We start from the raw sequence: 21899 nt of genomic DNA, 5'->3' as shown, positions 1-21899 counted from the left end.
TAATGCTACCAATAAAAATAGAGAAAATAATACAAAATATACAAAACCAATCTTGGAAGCCCAGGCAACTGCTCCAGCAGATGTAGAGCTGGCACCCGAAGTCCTGGACTGGACTCTGCAGCCAACCGGAGCTGGATTCAGTCTGTCACTAGGCCTCAGTTCGCAGGGACGACTTGCAAGGTCCTCTCCTAATGTCGGCCATAAGGAAAAATGGACGAGATCCTCGTGATCTCCCACTTTTTTATGATGTATCACGTGAATGGGATGGAATACTTAGTTGGTCAGTTTTTGGTCACCTGTTTCAGTTCACCGCTCTCGCGGGACGTGCGTCCATCCTTATCAACGACCTTGCATTCCATTGTTATGTCTACCTAAACATGTATCTAGCTTTCAGAAAAGCACAGTTAGCAAGAAGACTTTAGCTGACAGGAAAATTCACTAAAAGAGAAACTTGTTTTTAACAAAACCAGGACAAAGAGACATAAGCATCAGCAAGCCAGCTAATTCTTTGCAGAGTAATAAATCAGCATACGTCTTCAAGATGAAAATTAATAAGTGCATATAATTCTTCATAAGTGTATCCGGCAATTTGAAGCACGACGCAGCACACACAACTGAGGATGCAGGACACAGATATATTTTTTTTACTATAATGAAAATGCAATATTTCATGCTTAGGCTTGAAGGAAGTATAGCTTAATAAAATAAAGCTTATGATTCAAATCACTCCTCAAAACTATTTTATCGTACGTTTTACACAAACTGCAAGTGATGAACAATGGCCTTGGATAAATACTTTCCTTATAAAATGTGGGAATCAAAGGATATGTTTTAGATGTGTGGTCACAGATATGATCATGCGGATGAATTGCAAATAACCACTCCAAGAGTCAATGATGTGCCTTCTTTGATTGCTGTACTGTTTATAAATTTTCTTTTTCATTACAATCTCAATGGGAGAAAATCACTTATTACTAGGATCTTTGGTACACAGATTTAAATTAAAAGAAAATGTGGCTGTGTGCAAATATAACTGCTAGCAAGGAGAATTGCGCAGGTCACTTACCAACTATTTTGATATATAGGTGTGACAGGTTTTGTTCACCAAAGCGATTAATAGTCCTGGAAGCCCATTAGAATCCAACACAATTTGCAGATCCTAAACAGAGTCTGCAAAAAATTGTGGAGAGTTGGGGAGCAATTAGTCTCTTTGCTTATAGTTCAACCAAGCCCTACATGACATAATTGAACGACAACTTTGTTTATCATTTTCCAAAATTAATTCGCATTTTCCCCATAATTTTCCAGGTAAGCTGTGGAAAAAAATACTGCTGTTTACAGCAAAAGGCACAAACAGCATCTCACCCAAATGCTCATACAGGCTTGATCCTTCAAAGGGCCGTGTAATCACCCTTCAGTAGAGTGAACAGAGGTCACTAAAAGCCAGGAAGCCTGACAGAGATTTCCTTTATCCAGTATCTGAGGTTTAAGTGATCAACACCCTGTAACAACACACAGACTCTGAAAGGTTCAGTCTTCACTCTCCAGCCTTTTAGGAACGCCTCAGCACTTTGTAGGAATAGACACGTACTTGGCAGCAAATACCAAAACAAGGAGTAAGCGTTGCCAAAGGCAAGCTGGTAACACATCTTGTGTGATCGAGACTCTGTGTCTGTAACAAAATTCCATTTTTGAATAAGTAAGCCGTGCATACCTTTAATTCCAATTTGTGCAGGTTTGAGAGGAAGATTAATATATAGTTAATTACCTTCTTCACCAGAAGATTTCTGGTTTTCAACACTCTGGCCAAAAAAAGCAACGGCTCATTAGGGAAGGCTTCCTGTTTGAGTGCTGGCTGCCTACCTCAGCCTTCTGCCCCCATTCCCATGCTACAACCTCCAGCTGCTATTATGAGCCTCTGACTCTCCAGTCTCTCCTAAGACATAAACATTTTCCATAACTGGATTCCTTGTTTGAAAAACTGGAGTCCAGACCATAGAAGGCTCAGCCCACGAAGCACGTCCTCACAGAGGGAAATTAAAAAACACCATCTCTTATTTGGCTGCGTGCTACTCTCCCTCCTGCCGCTACCTCTAGCTGAGCACAGTGAGCTCCACTACAGGGCTAATTTCCTCCCCCTTCTGGGACATAAAGCATAGGAGCCGTAGCGATATAGGATTCATCTCCCTGATTTTAATACTGAAGCAAGAATTCATCCTAAGACTCTAAGTCTTAAGACTTAAGAAAAACCATGCAATTTGGAGGCAGAAATTTCCTTTGAATGTTTAGGAGGATTCGGGAGAATCTAACCTGATTCCTAACTGCCTCCATTTCCATTATTCTGTTGGAAAGTTTTATCGGCTGCCACAAAGATTAAGGTTAAGGCTGTTACCTGTGGCCAGCACCATTCATTCAGGCTGAATAGAAAGCAGTTAAATTAAATGGACTTTTGGGCAGTGATAGCTGAAGCAGAGGAGAACAGAAAGGCTGGCCAGGCATGGTGGCAAAGCCATGCGTTTGGTTTGTATGTGGCTGCTTAAAAGAAGCTGTGTTGCCCACCACAGTAGTCAGACAATACAACTGACCTTATTAGACAACAACAGGATTTAAAAGTCTTGTAACGCAGACTGATATTATGTGACTGAGGATTCAATAATGCAGTTCAGTGTCTTCCATACCCTAGTTGCAACTAAGAAGCAGTTCAAACACACATTTCTTCTAGAAAATTAAGCAACACTGTTATCTTCAGCACCATTGCTGAAAAAATAGTAAGTATTCTGCTGTGGCATCTGTAACCATTTTTACTTACAGATTTCTAGCTGTAAAGTGGGATTAATATTTAAGTTTTTAATATAATTTAGAGTTTATTAGTTAAGCCATACTAAATACAGATCAATGCCATTCTTTGCTGCTAAATGTTTGTTTCAGATGTAGACAGGCCGCCTGGCAGCTGCTGGATCTCTAAGAAATTTCTGTTTTACCACCAAAGCCCCAAAACTCCGTATACCATGGAGTGTGGATCAGAGAAACGCCTCTGCTTGTTTCCAAGAGACTAATTTCTAATCTTCATTCATCCTAGGATCATTTTTCACTGATGTTAAAGATGTGGGCTGTTCTTTCCTCTTTTAATGGCTAAACTTTTTAAATTTCTGACTGGTGGAAGGGGAGACCTTCCATAGAAGTCATTTGTTCTCATTTTCCTCTTGTTGACTGCACTGTCCTTCCTTTCTGAATGTACACAGGGTTCTGTTCGTGAAAACTAATGAATGATTTATGTACTACTAGTACTACTCCTGTTTCCCAATTTCTACTTCCAACATGCAATGACTGATGCCCTATTTGGTAGATTTGCCTTAGAGCAGCAGTTAACAACCAGGATAGTTTAAAGAGGAGGGCCAGAAGAATGTCATTCTTCACCCACTCCTGAGTGTTCTGGGAATCTAACACCTCTAGAATTTTGAAATTTTTTTTTCCCTGTGCAAGGAAGGTGAGTGTAGATGATACTCGTGGATGGCATTTTGATACTGGGATCTTTCGCAGCAGTGAAATGGAGAAATAACAGCAGAGTCAATTATACTATTAAGCTGCATTCTTTATTTTACCAGCACTGGGGAACGCTGGGGATCATCGTCCGTAAGTGCCCCAAAGACTGGATGCTCTTGCACTGCTAATATTCACATAATTATTACATATGCATTACAATTTTTGAAAATTTTGACATACATCTATACTAAGAAATAACTGATGATGTTAGTTACACCTGTTTAGTTCCTTAGTTACAATACATCTACTAATTATTAGTTAAACATAAACTAAGCACTCTGCTTCTAAACAATGTATTACTTGATCTTCCGTCTCCCTCTTGTCATGCAGAAGGATCTATAACTTAAAAAACATCCCCTCGTTTTGCAGGTGGTCAGAGAGCATCTATCATGTCAGTTGGTTAATGATGGGCACGTCTTTTGTAACTTAATCACAGTATACGTGAATTTGGCAGCTTCTCTTCAGCAGCACCGACAGGAGCGCTCCCCGGTTTGCCTTGTGGAGGCGCCGCCGTCCGTGTTATCACCGGGGGTGCAGCGGTGCCCTCTCCGCTGAGCGTGTCAGCCCCGGGGGCGCCGTGTGGCCAGCGAGTACCGGCCAAGCAGAGCAACCAGCCACCGACCCCTCTGCGCTGTGACCGGCCTCTCAGCGGCACTGGCGCCCTCCCGCTAAGCAGGGATTTGGGGCCAACGGACAGATCTTGGTCACGCTCCTCAAACCCGCACGCCCGCAGCGTTCCTGGAACGGCCGGGCGGGTCCCTCCGTAGCGCCTTTGAGCTGCAGCGAAGCGGCGAGGAGCCCGGCTGCCAGCTCCCGGCGCCGTGCCCTCGCTGGAGCTGCTTTACCTACAGCCCCACCTCGCGGCACCAGCGCGGGCAGGCCGACCTGCCTTCCCCCGTGCCCGCAAACCGCCCGCCTCCGCGGCCGCCTGCCGCCTCCGCTCCGTCCCGGCCTGCCACCCCGGGGCCTCCGCACGGACGCGCCCAGGTGTAGCGTCAGCCCCCTCGGGGCCGAGTCGGCACCTCTCTCTGAAAGGAGGCTGTAGCATGGAGGGGGTTGGTCTCTTCTCCCAAGCAGCAAGTGATAGGACAAGAGGAAACGGCCTCAAGTTGCACCAGGGGAGGTTCAAATTGGATATTAGGAAAAATTCCTTCACGGAAACGGTTGTCAGGCACTGGAACAGGCTGCCCAGGGAAGCGGTGGAGTCACCATCCCTGGAGGGGATTAAGAGACGCGTATACGAGGTTCTCAGGGACATGTTTTAGCGACAGTGTTAGGCTAACGGCTGCACTCGACCCTGACGGCCTCTTTCCAACCGAAATGACTCTACGACCCTGCGCGCTCCGGCCGCTACAACGGTCCCGCCCCGCCCCGCGCGGGCTCAGCGCCTCACCGCAGCGCCCGCGGTCGCTCTGCTGCTCCGTCTACCCGGCGGCAGCCCTGTGCGCGCGCGCCCTCGCGGCCCTTTCCGTCCACTCCATTGGCTGCCGCTTGTGGGTGGTGGTGCCGCGGGTTCTGCTGCGGCGCATGCGCGGCGGCGCGAGGCGCGGGTCGGAAGCGAGCGGGGCCGCCGCGCGGTGGTGGCAGCAGCGCCGTTGGGGCCCGGCCCGGCGGCTCGCGCTCCCGGCCGCCCTCGCCCCGCCCCCGTTAGCCGTCGCTTCCCGCGCCGCCGTTCGCCTGTGTGCGCCCACGCAAGATGGCGAGCAAGGAAGGTAGGAGACTCCCCTTCTCCCTCTCTCCGGCTGGGCGGTGGGTGGCGGCGCGTGTGCCCGACGGGACGGGGCCGCGGGCGGCGGGGCTGAGGTGCTCCGAGCTTCCTCTCCAGGGAGCTTCCGACGGAGTGGTAGCGGGAGTGGGGCGGTGCTTCGGAACCCCCTGTCCTACCCAGCCCCTTCCCTGGTGTGTCCCAGACCCCGGCTCGGTGCGGCGGCGGGCCCCGGCTTCATCTCCCTTCCCTCCCGCAGTGCTGGAGGACACGGTGGAGGAGCGCGTCATCAGCGAGGAGTACAAGATCTGGAAGAAAAACACCCCGTTCTTATACGACCTGGTGATGACACATGCTCTGGAGTGGCCCAGCCTCACCGTGCAGTGGCTGCCTGATGTGACCAGGTGAGAGAAGGGAGGAAAGGCCTGGAAGGTGCCAGTGAGGCCCAGGGCTCAGCTGCTGATTTGCTTAGTTTGCACAGTGGGAGCTGAGGCTATGTGCAGTTGCTTGTTCCAATGCTCTGTTAAACGTGTCTGCTGGTAACTTAAGGTTAAAAAAACTCGCAAGACAAGAATAATTTGTGTTAAACTTTTCTTGAGCTCATAACACTTTATTTTGCTTACGACTTTCATACTTTGGGTATGCGGAGGCTTTGAGCAAAATGTCACAATTTGGTACTTTGTAGAACTCTAGCTTAGCCTAGCAGAAGATGTCATGAGGTGTGAGAGATCCTTCACGATTTATTGATTTATAGGAGACTTAACACTCTGCTATAGTTATTTCTGACCAGAGAAATCTATGTGTACTAAATCAGCTTTTTCTCGAAAACTGTTCTTCATGTGCACTACAGATTACTGTTCTGTAGGAGCTATAGTATTTGTCTCCATTGTTTTTTGTTTGAAGTCTGGACCTATTTAAGGAGATATTGTGGTAATAATTCTGGCACCTAATGTCATGATTCTGTACCTGCCTCTCTGTTGACTTAATATATTTTAATTTTTCCGTTCTTCCATCTCCCCTGAAAGTTGTAGGCTCACTGGTTAATTTCTTAAAGAATTTTGAAGATGTGGATAGATTTTGTTCATGTGCCAGCTACTGCACAACTTAAATTGTTGCAGTAACCACTCAGGGCTCCACTGAGGTTGTGGACAAGGACTAGGTCCCCAATATTGTTGTGAACCAGATACAGCTGGATTTTAAAGTACCTTATGTGTAAAGTTCATGCAATAATCAGAGGATGGTCTCTTTCCTCTTTAAAATTCCACCTTACATATGTGATGTTATGCTTGGTGGTTAGGTGATCGCTTAATTCTGTATACCAGAATGTTTGGGGAAAGATATTGAGAGATGTGAGCTAACCAGTTATGGCATGTAGAAAATGAAGTGGGGATTTGAGGGTGTAGAGCCCTTATGAGGAACACTTCTGCTTGCCTCATATTTTGCAGATTGACTTAATATTCAGTTTTATACCTGATATTTCCAATTATCCAGTGTCAAAGTATGTAAGCCATTTAAGGCAAGGACTGTCTCTTTGTATGGCACCTGACATGATGGGACACCTGTTCCTGATGCAAGTAAGTGTGTGTGCACTGTGTGTTTTTCGTTTTGTTTCATAGTTTTCTTTCCTCCTCAAAATGTATGATGATGCCTTGGAAGTGGTGTAGTTAATACCTACAGTGCTTTATGATTGCCCAAATGATTACTGCTTGCTTGGATTCAGACAGTTATTATGTTGCTTTCAAGAATGCGGAAGTTGCCTGGTTTTTGACTGTTACAATTTTTGCTTTCAGAGACAAATGACGCTGTCCATCCAGCCTCTCATTACTAAATGTTGCATTTAACCACCAGAAGAGAAATTTGATTCTAGTTAGCTAGGATTTGTGCAGTGTTTAAAAATGAGAGTCTGAAATAAAGTAACTGGTAGAAACTTCTCAGAGAAGTAACTGAAATAGATTGCCGCTTGTCCTCAGTATTTCTGTTTACAGCAAGTAGTATTGATCGTTTTCTAAATCAATACTGTGCAACTGCTAGGGGAATTAAAGACAGACATAGGTATTAGTGTCACCTTTAACTAATGTGTAAATTGTAATTGTCCCTTTCAAGCCATAGTGGCAATGGTTACTGCCTTTAATGTCACTCTGGCCTTGCTGGTTGTATCTTTGGCTTGCTTTTGTCAGAGTCTAGTTCGCTTTATTGCACAAGTCTCTTGCGACAAAGAAAGGATCTCTTACACGAGTCTCTCTTTTCTAGCATCCGAAGAAGTTTGCATCTTGAATGTTATTGATGCTATTTATCAAATTTCTGGAACTGAGCACATAATTTTATTCTATGCATTTATTATTCTAAACAGGCCAGAAGGAAAGGATTATGCTCTCCACTGGCTGGTTTTGGGAACGCACACATCTGATGAACAGAACCACCTGGTTGTTGCAAGAGTCCAGATTCCCAATGATGATCAGTTTGATACTTCACAATACGACAGTGAGAAAGGAGGTGGGTGTGCATGCATTCTTAGGTTATGTTTTAGACGTGGCATTAAATAAGCATTATGTCTAACGATATTCTAACTTTCTGTTAAATACTAAAGCTTACATATACTTATCAGTTCACACTAATTCTATATCATTAATTGTGGCTAAAAAGAGGAAACTTCTTATTTCAGAAGAACTTAGGTAACATTATGATATACTATTCCTACTAGAATTTTTACCACCTTTGTCATTTGTGGTGAAAACTGATAGACCTCTGCCTCAAACAGAGACTAAAGCTCTGAAAGAGTTTGTATCCTAGAGGATTCGAAATAGCTGAAGTGCTAATGCTCTTGTGTCACACGTTGCTAGTCTTTCAGAGGCCTTATTGTAGGATGACAAGGTGCTTACCACTGTCCTGTGGGGTGGTGGAGGTGGCATGAAATGCCATTTCACCCACTTAAAATAGTTTGTGATAAACCATCCTTTTTCTGACGAATGTAGAGTTCGGTGGCTTTGGATCTGTGACTGGCAAAATTGAAACAGAGATTAAAATTAACCATGAAGGTGAAGTAAACCGTGCTCGGTACATGCCGCAGAATCCCTGCATCATTGCTACAAAAACACCGTCTGCTGATGTGTTGGTATTTGACTACACTAAACATCCTGCAAAACCAGGTGGGTCAGGGTCCTTGAAGCTAAACAAAATGCCTCTTCTCGTTGAACGGTAAACTTGTATTATAGTTGGGAGGAGGGGGTATGTCTTCAGTGACTTTAACTGCCTGGTTTCATATCATAAGAGAATCTTGATAGATAGCAGCACTCTCCTAAGAGACTGATGTATAAAATACGATTATTGTAACAGAAACAAAGTTCTTAGGTGATAATGATGCTCTTATGAATTGATGTGCAAGGTGAAGCTAAAATGAAAGAATTTCCTCTCTTTCAGACCCAAGTGGAGAGTGTAATCCTGACCTGAGATTAAGAGGGCACCAGAAGGAAGGCTATGGCTTGTCATGGAACTCAAATTTGAGTGGACATCTCCTCAGTGCATCAGATGATCATGTAAAACCCACATTTTTTCCACTATTAGAAACAAAGAAACAACAGAAAACCCTACCTCCTAATTTGTGCTGTAAATATTAGAGAAAAACTGGATTAGTGTAGCTATACATTGTTATGTGGGGGAACTCTCACGTATTGTAATGACATTTCTAAAGGCTGTCAGTTGACTTTAGTCTGTAATCAACAACCAGTTCTTTGTAACATTCTTGGTGAAGTAAGAACAGAATGTTTTTTTAGTTGTCTGCTGGAAGAAATTGTTTTATAGCAGCTCTTTAAACTAGCTTGGATCTAAGGCTATAAATTAGTAAGACTTTCAAAGGTCAATTGAACTAACAGCTTATAAATTTCTTTAGGCTTTGAAATGGTGAATTGCTCTTCTGACCTTATAAATAATCCTTGGGCCTTGAATTTGTAGAAAACTGATGGATAATTTGCCTCACTTCTCACTTACGACCTTTTAAGTGTTCCTTTTCAAAAACGACTGTTTAAGGAGTGTCATCTCTCTGTTTATATGTAAAATGTGATTATTTATTTATTTGAAAGATAATTCAGCCAGAGGCTGCATAACAATAGAATATGACTTTTATTTACAGACTGTGTGCTTATGGGATATAAGTGCTGGACCAAAAGAAGGCAAAATTGTCGATGCAAAAGCAATCTTCACTGGGCACTCTGCAGTAGTAGAAGATGTGGCGTGGCATCTGCTCCATGAATCTCTGTTTGGATCTGTGGCTGATGATCAGAAGCTTATGATGTAAGTTGGGGTTAAGCGGTTTCTGGATAGTGCCTGCTGTATGCTGTCAGTGGACCAGTCCAGCACACTTGGATTAAAAAAAATCTGAACTCTGGCATGATCTCATGTAGGTCTTCAGTGCAATCAGCTATGGTAATGCTGCAGAATCACTGAAATCTGCATGTCATTTAACGTGTTCACGTAATTTGAAAATAAGATGTAATTAATATGTATGTCAGGTTCCTGGTGCAAACTGCTCTTGTACAACAGACACAAAATACTTTTCATGAAAGGTTATAGAATAAAACTGTAGTTTCAGACTAGGTTTATTAATAATGTAGTCCATTAGACTAATGTGTAGTCTAGTGAAAAAGAACCTCCTGTGAAAACTTATGCTTGTTTACTCTTTCTCTTGCACTCTCCTCACCATCCCTCACTCTCCCGCAAACTCCTCATCGCAACAGCTGGGACACAAGATCTAATACCACGTCCAAGCCAAGTCATTCTGTAGATGCTCATACAGCTGAGGTCAACTGTCTGTCCTTCAATCCTTACAGCGAGTTCATTCTAGCAACTGGTTCTGCTGACAAGGTTTTTATTTGTGTTTACTTCAAATTTATAAGCATTCAAGATTATAATTCTATAGCCATTATAATAAAACCAATTTCTTGTTACTCCTCCCAGACGGTGGCTCTATGGGATCTTCGAAACTTAAAATTGAAACTCCATTCTTTTGAGTCTCATAAAGATGAAATTTTTCAGGTGAGTAAATGTTTTTCACAAGCTATAGAAAAAACTAAGAGATTACTGACTTGGACAAGAACGTGTAGATTTTCATATGGTGACCAGCCACAATAAATAAGTCTGTTACAAATTGAATAGTTAATTTTGGTTCAACAAATACAGATGGTACCACATAGTTTCTTTCTACCTTTTCCCACTTGACTCTGAAGAAAATAGTCAACAACATATTGCTAAAAAGATACTGGGAGTTTGCAAGTACCCTCAGAACAGATAGACGGTTTCTCTAAAATTTCTGCTTTAGAAGGGACTTGGATTCAAATCCAATATTGTGAACTCTACCTGATTAGTAGGTAGACAACTAAATTTCATGATATGGTAAATCTGTAACAGTGAAATAATGCTGGCTGTTCAATTTGAGAATCTTAAGACTTTAAAGCACTCTATTTGAGCTATAGGATATCTTTTATGCTGGAAGAAACTGATGTATTGAGTATAGTTGTTGAAAATTAGTGGCCAGGTGCAGGTCATGGTTATTCAGGATATGCTTTAGAAATCAGTAACACTGCTCCATTCAAATTGCTTTCTTTCAATAGGTTCACTGGTCTCCTCATAATGAAACAATTCTTGCTTCAAGTGGTACTGATCGTCGACTTAATGTGTGGGATCTGAGGTGAAGAGCAATTCCTTTCTTTTAGTATATAGGAGCAGATGGTAAAAAGAAGGCTGCAGACCTACTTTATTTGGTAGACTTAATTTGTGCTGTTCTCCAGCCTTCCTTGCATGCTAAACTGAGACTGGTCTTTTGAGTGTGGAGTAGAAACAGTGCAGTATTGCTGATGTTACTTCTCTGTGAGGATTTCTTGCTGATAGAATTGTTTTCTGTTGTCTTTGGTAATAAGTGATTTCTGCCTCCACATGCTTCAAGTTAGATCCTATTTCAGTAATGATAATTCCAAACAGTTGATGTTTTGTACCTGTGGCTTATATTTGACAGTGAGAAAAAGCAATAGCAAAAGCAAATAGTGGAAACAAAGGCTAGGAACTGTTAAGCTAATGTAGGATGCAGTTTTCATATTAACGAGAAGTATAAACTACTTTCTTACAGTAAAATTGGAGAAGAACAGTCTGCAGAGGATGCAGAAGACGGGCCTCCTGAGCTGCTGGTATGCTTCTGTTCAGGTTTCAATCTGCTGGCATGCTATATGGCAGTATACTGCGCTACCCAACCTGGAGCAGTTCTTAAATCTTTTCACCTCCCTGGTTTTTAGTCCATAGCTCTAACTTGCAGTAGAGTTCCTCTGTTCAATTATGTGCGTTTTTTTTGTTTGGTTGGGGTTTTTTTTGTTTTGGTTGGTTGGTTGGTTTGTTTTGGTTTTTGTTGTTTTTTTTTTTTTCCCCAAAGCCATCCTGGACATGATTTACACATCCTTATTGTTGAACATATTTACAGTTCAGCCTTGTGCTTGTCAGCTTTCTTTTATAAATATAATGAACGCGTGTAAAGCCAAGGCCTCAAGTTGCTTATCTTGCATTGGACCAATTAGGTCCCATATAGCTGACCTTACTGATATAGAAAGTACAAATGCTGATGTTTTGATTTGCTTCATTGGGAAACAAATGATTAAAAATGCTTATAGTTTGGTTTCCTTGTTTCCTGTACAACTGTATAAGTGCTCCTATAATTAGATGAGGTAATGGACATAAAAGATGGCTGGATTTCAGAACCCAGCCTTGTGTGAAGTAGCACCTTTGGAGGATGTCAGTGGGTTGTTGCTGTAGTAATATGAACCTTTATCTTAAATGCTGTCTCAGAAATTGCACCCATGTCCATAAGCAATGAAAGGAACGCTCTGTCACACACACACACACCTTCTTTATGTCTGTATTGTGAATCTCTAGTAGGAAGTTTTTCTTCTTTGGTAGTCATCAGCATGATGAATTTATCTTCAGAATCTCGGGTTTTAACAGATTTCTCTCTAGACATTAAATGGCTTACTGAAGCTTGTGGATTTTTTAACAGTTTATCCATGGAGGACACACTGCCAAAATTTCAGACTTCAGTTGGAATCCTAATGAGCCTTGGGTAATCTGCTCTGTATCAGAGGACAACATAATGCAGATATGGCAAATGGTGAGTGTCCCAACAGCTTGTGAGTTGCTCTGAAGCTTGTTGCATAAATGAAACTGAAATAGCCTGTTCTTGGGGCAGCTTGTGCTTTCAGAACCTGAAAGTAGTCTATCCCCTGTACTTCTTACACTGTTTGGAGATCAAGGCTTTCAAAAGAAAATGAAGACTAAAACAACCTGAATAAATGTCACTGCTTGCTAATTCTTGACTCCAAGTCTTGGGTACTAGTTAATAGTAGTAAAAAATGTGGCAGTTGTGAACTTATATCCTCTACTAGCCAAGACGTATTCTTTTTTTTTTTTTTTTTTTCTCCTCACCCTCATCCCCCTCCAGCAGGGTGATTGAGAAGCAAGATGCCTTTTGACTCTCCAATTAGTTCATATTATTTTACATTGCAGGAATTTGATCAGTTACCTTATAAATGTGGCATGAAATCACTTGGGAATAACTTAAGTTTAAAAATGGAGCAGACTTAAATGTGCAACATAAGTTGGCTTTCAGTTTTTAATAGCTGTTCTTGAAGTTGTTTTGAGTATTCAGACTGAGGCTAAGTCCAAATAACAAAATGTTCATGGTAAGGGATTAAATGGCTAAGGCTTATCCTGCTGAAATAAAACAATGCATGAAGACAACTGTTGAATTCTTGCCACTGTATGTACATTCCTCAATCTGTCTGACCTTTAAGAAAAGGCAGGGAGAGGAAGGTCTGTGCTTTCGTGGTATTATTGTGTTTTTTCTGTATAAAGTGTAGAAGATATTTTAAAAACAATCGCGCCTACCACTTGTAATGTAATATTTTGTGTCTTTAGGCAGAAAACATTTACAATGATGAAGAACCAGATATAGCAGCAGCTGAACTGGAAGGTCAAGGAACATAACTTTTCTTTCTTAAGGAAATACTGGATGTTACATAGTAATATAATTTGACTACCGTATACATTAAAAAAAAAAGCCCACAAAAAACATGCACTGGGTGCAAGCATGACATGAAAATGAGAATACTCTTTAATTGGGCACAAAAAGCTTGTATAGTTGTCATGGGATACCTTTGGTTATTTGGGCACTTTGAGCTGTTGTATACTGTACAGCAATTAGCTTTTAGGGAAAATAAGAATGACTTAATACCTATATCTATATTTTTAAACAAACTTAGTGGGTTCCTGTAAATAAAACAGTCAAGTTCTCACTCTTCCCACACAGAAAGTGTGCAACAACAACAAAAAAAGTTTTTATTAATATGTAAAAAGAGCTTTTCACTTTTACACAACACTTTTGGATTGGCTTTGCATAAATAAAATTTATAAAATAAAATATTTGGTGTGTTTACTTATTGTCCATTGCAATAAGGTGGATGCCTTCTTGCCTGAATATAATTTAATTTCTGCATGGTAATAGAGATGCATAGTTCTTAGTTTATAACTTACCTTGCACTTAAAGGTCCAGAAAGAGGGGAGTTGTCTCGATGTGAAAAACTTGGAATAGAGAATTTGGATCCTTCACAAACAGAGTGGGTACAGAAAGAGGTGTGGGGAATACCTGGAGATGACCAGTCAGACTCCTGGAAAGTTCAAGTATAGATTTTGAGCAGACTCACGAGTTGAGTTTTGGTTTTGGGTGGGTTTGGTTTGGAGTGGTGGTGGAAGCAGGGTCCTTTCACCTTGTCCTCAGTGCCAAGATGGCAATGGGCTCTGGGTGAGTTGGTGTTGCCTGTGCTTAGAGCTCTCCTGTGGCTTTTTTTGATCAAAATGATGTGAGGCAATCAGGCAGATGCCTAAAATACATTTAATATCTGAATGAATACAAGACAAACACAGTTTGCTTCTAAACCTCAGACTGACTCAAAACCTGGAGAATTTGGACCATTTAGAAGTCAAATATCTATATCATGGTTCTACAGACAAGTTATGGATCACCTTGGCAGCTGTCAGTCAAGCTAATCTAACTTGAGTTTAAAGTAAAGCTTAGTTACTTAAGACAGGCCTTAATTAAATGGATTGTTGGCTGTCCTTATCTTCCTGTTTAAGCTGAAAAAAATAGATGATTTTGGTGACTGATACTGAAAATGTGATTTATTTATTTATTTATTGGTGTTGGCAATGTTACTTCTCTTGATGCATATCTTGCTGTTGTCTGTGGTTGAATTTTAACAAGTTAGTGGGCTACTGGGCTCAAGCTGTGTATCTTAAGCTGCCTGTGCTGGGTCTGGCTGGGATGGAGCTCACTTCCGTCCAAGAAGCTAATATGGTGCTGTGTTTTGGGTTTATGGCTAGAAGAGCCTGCTTCCAGGAGGCGGCACGTGGTTTCGCTTTTTGCTTTTTCCTCTCGCCCTCCTATTAAACTATTTTTCATATCCATCCATGTTTTTTTTGTCTTCCTGTTCTCTCCCCTGCCCTGCTGGGAGGGTGTGAGGGAGCAGCTGTGTGGGTGCTTGGCTGCCAGCCAGGGTCAGCCCCACCATCACTGCCATTCACCAGTGGAAAGCTGCTGTGTGAGATGAGCATTTCCATCTTTTAAGGAGTGCGAGTTGAATGGATGTTGGGTTAAGAGTATTAATTTATCAGAAGTTAAGCCCCCTTGGCAATGCAGCTGAGCTGAACCCCTTGAGTGATGCCCAATTACATGAAATAACCTCAGGTCAGCACTATCGGTCTGATTGTGCTCAACAGCCCATCCGGCATAATGTTGAATTTGCACTATTAGATTCACAAATAGCGTGGGGCAGTCACAACCACTGGCTTCACAAGCTTGCACAGATTCACAGATAGTATAATATATACTATAAGTCTGAGTGCATCCAATGAGAAATTCTCACAACTAGATCCACAAATAACAAGGTTTATTAAAGCAATAGTTGCTGTTGCTAAATACACTGTCTGCAAAAACACTTTAGTTGCAAAATACACTTCAGTTGTAGAACAAATGTTAGTTGCAAGAAATATGTATTGGTGCCAACTATATATAAATTCTGGGATGACTGTATAGCACTACTAATGTGATTACAAATACAAGCCTGAAGTCTTAGTGTCCCAGGAAAATACTTGGTACAACCAAGCGCACAAATCTTACTCAAAAGTGTCCCTTTGGGTGGATGGCCCAGCCCATCAACTGGTGCCAGAAGTCAGTTATGCTGTTCCCTTGACTTCCTAATGGTGGTGTCTTCCCACCATCCTTGCTCTATTGTTAAGGTATTTTAGACTATTTTCTGTGTTTAGATGGAGCTTGAGTGACTCTAGTCACACATACCTTCGTTATTGATTGGTGTAAAAACTCTCGTTTTGATTTTTAAGGTAAAAACTCAACTGAGCTTGCTCAGAGGGGCTTAGTGGGTCTAGTAGACTGTGGTGTGCTGTTATATCCCATTCTTAAAAGCATTGATACTTGGGAGCAGGGTGGGAATGAACAAAAGGGGATTTTGACAGGGGAGCGAATTCACTTTCATGAGACTAACACCAGCTAGTACTGTAATATTAACATTCAACCAAAGCTAGCCCTTTCCAGGACAGAGGTGGCAGTTGGTAGCTTGAACTTGACTCTAGATGTCTGTGGTTCAGCATTTCATTCGTCACCCGCATGTCACTGAGAGGATCAACTTCCTTCCAGCATGTGCTCTCTGGTCATCGTCTGCAGCAGATGATCCCCAGGCTGGTGCTGTGAGGGAATGGCAAGGAAGCTGTAGGTATTGTTAACTCTCCTGCTTACTGTTTGGCTAACAGTCATTCAGCTGAAAAGCTGAAATAGTCAACATCTGTTGGCAAAGTCTTGGTAGGTGTAAGCAGGCCAGTGGTTTTTTTTCTCTCCCTTGCCCCACAGTGGTATCTAAGGGGAACTCTGGCTGTTCTGGGTGCCAAGTTTATGTGCAAGTGACAGCAAGTGATAAGCATTAAACATCCTGACCTCAGAGATGGCTTTTGGTCAGGTCACACTTCCTTTTGACGTAATTTTGATTTTTTTTTTTTAATTACCTTGTTTTGCGTCCTGGTTAACTGGATAAAATTAAATTATTGCAAAAGCATACCTATCTGATTAGGGGCATACTGTCAAAGGAAATTTTAGCACTGATACAATGCTATTGTAAAGACCCATCTACCTTTTCTTTAAAAAAAAAAAAAAAAAGGCGGTCAATGTTCCTGATTTCCTTTACTGAAATGCCGAGAGCTCCAAGCTGGAGCTCCATGCGTCAGTCACTGGTGAATACCTTCAACATCCCTCAAATCCCTGATGTTTACCTGTCGAGCATCGAAGAATCAGCAACTAACTGGGCCTTAGGGGTATGTCCGCTACCTGCTCTCATGTGGCTCAAAAGCAGCAGGATGTGATAATTTAATACAGAACAACATGAGAGCATAATTTCATTATTTTTTAACATGCTTGTAGTTCAAAGTGCTGTAGTTAATATAGCCTCTATACAGATTTCTTTTCCTTGAGTCTGAACTGTCTTTGCAATATGTGTGTACACACATGCCTGGCTTCAACAGTGGCAGCCTTGTGCAAGCCTCGTGTAGGTACCTACAAGGCAGCTTGGTCCCACAGCCAGGTCACAGGGCCAGGATTTATTCTGAGTCAGTCTACATCTTGTTGACTTAAACCTCTTCCTTACTGAGTGAAAATGCGCTGCTGGGAATATTATGGTTTTTAATTTGCAAGTAATTTTTAAAAAATACTTCTTTTTAGTTACCAGAGTAGAATGTTTGTGAAACAGTGGAAGGTGGTCATATTTAAGCCTATTTGCCTGAGTGCCTTAATATTTTGATTTTAAAAACTGGTGACCTTCACAGTAAGTAAATACTGCTTATGTACTGCAGTTAGTAGTAAGAACAATGGAATTTGAAGTAAAAAAGAAAAAAAGTCATAAACCAGTCAACCTGTACAGTAGCTACAGCAAGATATTTATTTATTGCATTAAAAAAGTTACTTTAGGTGTACTTACACAGTACTTATGGATAATACAGTTCTCTGAGTTACTCCTGCCGGCTGTTAGATGCTGGGGAGAGGAAAGGCCAGCAAGTTTTCCATCCACTGGCCTTTCTTTTCAAGGGAACTCTGTATGCAGAGTTTTGAGACCTATATTTTGCTTGTTATTGGTTATTTCCAGAAGTGCAGACATAGCAAAAAGTACAGAAAGTAATTTTAAGTGAAAAATTGCCAATTTAGGATGGCTTCATCATTTGTTCTCAACACCTACCTATTTGATGGAATTTTTCAGGATAAAGGGTATTTTCTTTCTGTCAGGTTTTCAGCCTGCACCAAGGAAATCTAAATTCTTTCCATTTTTTAATTGAAATACGACACGAATAACTGGAACTATAAACTACAAACTACATTTTAAATCTGCTATTTTATTTCAACATACCCGTGTTTCCAGAAATTGAATGATAAAATCTTCAGCCATGCTGTCTTATCAGACGGCTTGAGTGCTTCAGAAGAGTGGTGGGTGGCTGGAGAGCAGAACTCTTGCACGCTTCCAGGGCCGTGGTGTAGGGGTGATTTATTACTAATAAAGCCAAGGCACGTTACTAGTGCACATCGCTATTTTTTTGTCTCCACTGTTTTCTTCTCTAAGGACCTGATGGTTTGCATCACCAACTCCTTTGAATGTAAACTTGAAAAATGGAAATATCTCTGTGAGGAGTTGCAAGTTGTTAACAGTGATACTGAAGTATTTTAGAAGGCTGATACCTATACAACAACAAATCTGAGTGTGTAACATTCCTGCATTTTGCTTCAGTCAGACAAAAAGCAATTTCACTTTTTTTCCTCTACGGTGTATGAAGAACTGCATTTGCTTTTATTGTAGAGCATACAAGATTCTTAAGAGTGTCAACTGTTTGATACCAGACAGTTTTTGATACATAGCCATGTGGTTTATGCCCTTATCCATACTATATTACTACTGGTGTCCACACTGTACCTTTTCACTTCAGCACTGAAATAGCTGAACAAAGTGCACTTGTTAGCTGTGTAAACTCTCCAGAGAATGAAAAGTACTTAGTCAACACCCAGTTTGACCTTTTGTTTTCCAGCCACTAGAAAGTCTGATGTGGTAGATTCTTTTAATTCTCTCAGCATCAGCTTCTGTCCTGTGAATTTCAAACCCAGAGCTTCCCCCATCCCAGACATGGACAAACATGCATAACAAATGGTAACTTGGTGGTTGAGAGCTGGGTCACTGTCATGGTTTAACCTGAGCTAGTCATACAACCACGATAGCCGCTCACTCACCCCCCCCGCCCGCAACAGAGGAGAGAATCAAAAGGAAAGGGAGAAACTTGGATTGAGATAAACACAGTTTAATGAAATAACAAAATACTAATACACTACTAGTAAATATATGTATAAAATAGAAATAAAAGATACTCAAGGCAACTCCTCATGAACTGTCCACAACTGAGCAGCCAGCCCCAGCAAGCCATACCTGGTCCTGAACAGCTGATCCCAAAGAGAGAAGAGAAAAAGGCAGAAAGGCCCAGAGGCCTCTGCAAAAGGCCAAACTAAATGTCCTGAACAGAACTCCCCTGGCTCGAGAGAGAGTGCCTGAGAGCGAGAACGCCCCAGAGAGAGAGACCGGAAGGCCCCCAACTCCTTAAATACAAAGCATGACACTAATGGGATGGAATACTCTCATTGATCATTCTGGATGTCAGTCAAGCTCTGCCCATCCATGCCCCACTTCCTCAATGCCTCACACCTGTGGGCAGAGCACTCAGAACATCCTTGGCTCTCAGACCAGAGCAATTACAAGCATTAACTCTGTCTTGGGGTGTTCCCTCTTATTCTCAAATTAAGTCCAAATAATGACCATGCTAGCTATGAAAAAGAAAGGTTTCTAACTGCATGAAGAAATTCACTCATTTTCAGTCACTAGTCTCCCCTTTTAAAAGGCAATGATTATCTGTTTAAAATGTCAAGCCTGTATAGAAACCCTATCCTGGATAAGAGGGTTAGGAGAAGAGATGAAAGGGCTGGAGCACAAGTCTGATGAGGAGCGGCTGAGGGAACTGGGGCTGTTCAGCCTGGAGAAAAGGAGGCTGAGGGGAGACCTGATCGCTGTCTGCAACTGCCTGAAAGGAGGTTGTGGCATGGAGGGGGTTGGTCTCTTCTCCCAAGTAGCAAGTGACAGAACAAGAGGAAATGGCCTCAGGTTATGCCAGGGGAGGTTTAGGTTGGATATGAGGAAAAATTTCTTCACAGAAAGGGTTGTCAGGTGTTGGAACAGGCTGCCCAGGGAAGTGGTGGAGTCACCATCCCTGGAGGTGTTTAAAAAATGTTTAGACGAGGTTCTTAGGGACATTGTTTAGTGCCAGAGTTAGGTTATGGTTGGACTCGATGATCTTAAGGGTCTCTTCCAACCAAAATGATTCTATGATTCTATGAAGAGTCAGTAACATTCTGGCAGGGAACAGCAGCAGCACAGTCAAAGCCAGCAAAAGCTTTGATGAGCCAGATTTATAAAACATGCAACATGACAAAGATCAAATGGTTTTATATGAATACTGGTGGTAGGAAAAAAACCCCAACCAAAGAACCCCAACAAATTACATGGATTAAATACCAGTGATGTATCTTGGACTTGGCAGAACTGAAGTGGTTATTTGGATTCTTTACACCAGGACATAAATTTGGTGGAAGTGATAATGAACTACATCAGTATAGAATATCTAATTACATGGCTGTAGTTAGAATAGGGTTAAAAATGAGAGACTTGAATTCATTTCCTCAGCTTGAGCAAATATCACAAGATGTAACTGGATATTTAGATTTTTAGATGCTGTGACTACTGTCTTAAAGTAAAGCTTTAGGAGCAGTATTCTTGGTATAGTCTTCAATTTTGCACAAGGCCTCCTTCAAGACTCAGCAGTCACAGTCCATAAGGTAGGCACATCCCCGATCCCTGTTTGAGCAAGAAATCCAAAATAACGTGCAACCTCAAAGCTAGAAGATGAACAGTTTAAAATGAAATTAAAATAGTCTTTACAGGCAGCACGGTATTCTTATTACTTAAAAGTTCTGGCTAGATGGGTGCCAGAGTCAGCAAGAAAGATCAATAAAAGCTACCACTGTTAGATGAAACTGAGTTAAGCTTTTAGAATAAAATACATCCTTCTTTCAAGATGACATGTCTAAACAAGAGGAAAAAAGGTGGATAATCAAAATTTAAATGTCAAACAACAACAACATTCAGAAAGGAGCAAAAACTACCGGTGAGGAAGAAATTACTAAAGGCCTAAAAGCAAGTACATCAAGTACATCAAACACACTTGCCTGTCTGCCAGGGAGAGGAAGCCCTGGCAGCTGCACTGAGGGGCTCAGAATGCAGCTGGTTAAAGAGGTTTTTGCATCAGAGACACTCTCCACAAGAAAAGTTAAGTATGGCTCAAATGTATACATAGGTGTGTGCATGTACGTTAACAGAAGCGATCTAGCACCTAAAAAAGGGCAAAGTTCCCCAGCTCCTAACTGTGATGTACAACCAAATTTATCCCCAGCAAAAGCTTGCAAATCCGACCAGTTTGTATAAGGAGTTCAGGAAGACTGAGGAGATCCACGGAACTACTAACAGTAGATTCGACTTCTGTATCAACATGCACCAGAAGGACAGAAATAGTAGAGATATTCTACAGGGGCAGAGGCAGCACCTTTTGTGGAGACAAGTCTCAAATGTGAGGGAATACTTTGAAGGAGCAAACAAGTCGAGCAAGGAGAGCAACCGAGACCAGGCAACGTACTTGGGTTTCCACAATACTTGGCACAGCTCTACAAAAGGCTCAGGGGTAGGACCTACATTGCTCAGCCTTTATGAAATGAGTGTCTTCAAACAATTCTATTGAAATGAAAAAAAAAAAATTCTACCTTCAAAGAGTCACTGGGCAGATCATAGTATATTGTTGTAAAACAATTCTATGTGCTCCCTAGAAAAAAGTATACATAAAGGAAAACTGAACTCAAAACCAGTTCTTGCAAGATTAGGGAAGTTGCCAAACATTAATGAATATGCCAAAAGAGGCAAACAGAACACTTAACATTATTAGGAAAACCGTACCTTAGTAAGAAATGACCCCACGTCATACGACAGAATAGGGAGCACTTGATGAAGTTACTAGACAACTCCATTTTGAACATTAACCCCCGTATTTGTCACACTGCACCCAAGTGAACTACAGCAGATAAATTTTTGGAGATGAAAGGCAGGGGCAGAATCCCCAGGAGGTGGCCGCAGGCTCAGCCAGAGCCGCTGCCCTGCCCTCCACCTCCCCACGCCGGTGCAGCAGCACTTCACCCACACGCTGCCCCGCTGGCTTGTCCTGGCCACCACCTGTCACACGCAGCTCGTGGACGTGACCCTGTCACAGCACCCTGCACTTGAACAGTAGGCTTGAACTCAAACTTCACGTCTTTTAATAGTCACTCTCGAGTTTTCCAACAGAAACAATGAGCTCAGTAGATCCAGTCAGAAGACATGAATAGGATGTTAAAGAAAAACTCAGAGTCCAATATATTAAGCATACTTATTTACTT

The 21899-nt window shown here is 41.9% G+C and overlaps 1 protein-coding gene across 1 annotated transcript; it reads left to right on the top strand.

The window, feature by feature from the left end:
* The first annotated feature begins 5146 nt into the window (after nucleotides 1-5146).
* On the top strand, nucleotides 5147-13667 carry RBBP7 (RB binding protein 7, chromatin remodeling factor). The gene is made up of 12 exons (XM_065627100.1): nucleotides 5147-5255; nucleotides 5508-5652; nucleotides 7599-7741; nucleotides 8221-8394; nucleotides 8666-8781; nucleotides 9375-9535; nucleotides 9979-10105; nucleotides 10199-10276; nucleotides 10852-10928; nucleotides 11364-11421; nucleotides 12279-12389; nucleotides 13196-13667. The coding sequence occupies exons 1-12, from the start codon at nucleotides 5240-5242 to the stop codon at nucleotides 13262-13264; spliced, it is 1275 nt and encodes a 424-aa protein (XP_065483172.1). The 5' UTR covers nucleotides 5147-5239; the 3' UTR covers nucleotides 13265-13667.
* The last annotated feature ends 8232 nt before the right edge of the window (nucleotides 13668-21899 follow it).

The sequence above is a fragment of the Caloenas nicobarica genome, chromosome 1, assembly GCF_036013445.1.
Source record: "Caloenas nicobarica isolate bCalNic1 chromosome 1, bCalNic1.hap1, whole genome shotgun sequence".
In the NCBI taxonomy this organism is placed as follows: domain Eukaryota; kingdom Metazoa; phylum Chordata; class Aves; order Columbiformes; family Columbidae; genus Caloenas; species Caloenas nicobarica.
The sequence above is the reverse complement of the archived record's forward strand: the minus strand, read 5'-3'. Positions and strand labels throughout refer to the sequence as shown.

Excerpts from the sequence above, each read along its gene's own strand:
- RBBP7 (XM_065627100.1), top strand. Across the intron at positions 9,536-9,978 it reads GATGATCAGAAGCTTATGAT|CTGGGACACAAGATCTAATA; the intron begins GTAAGTTGGGGT and ends TCATCGCAACAG. Across the intron at positions 12,390-13,195 it reads TAATGCAGATATGGCAAATG|GCAGAAAACATTTACAATGA; the intron begins GTGAGTGTCCCA and ends TTGTGTCTTTAG.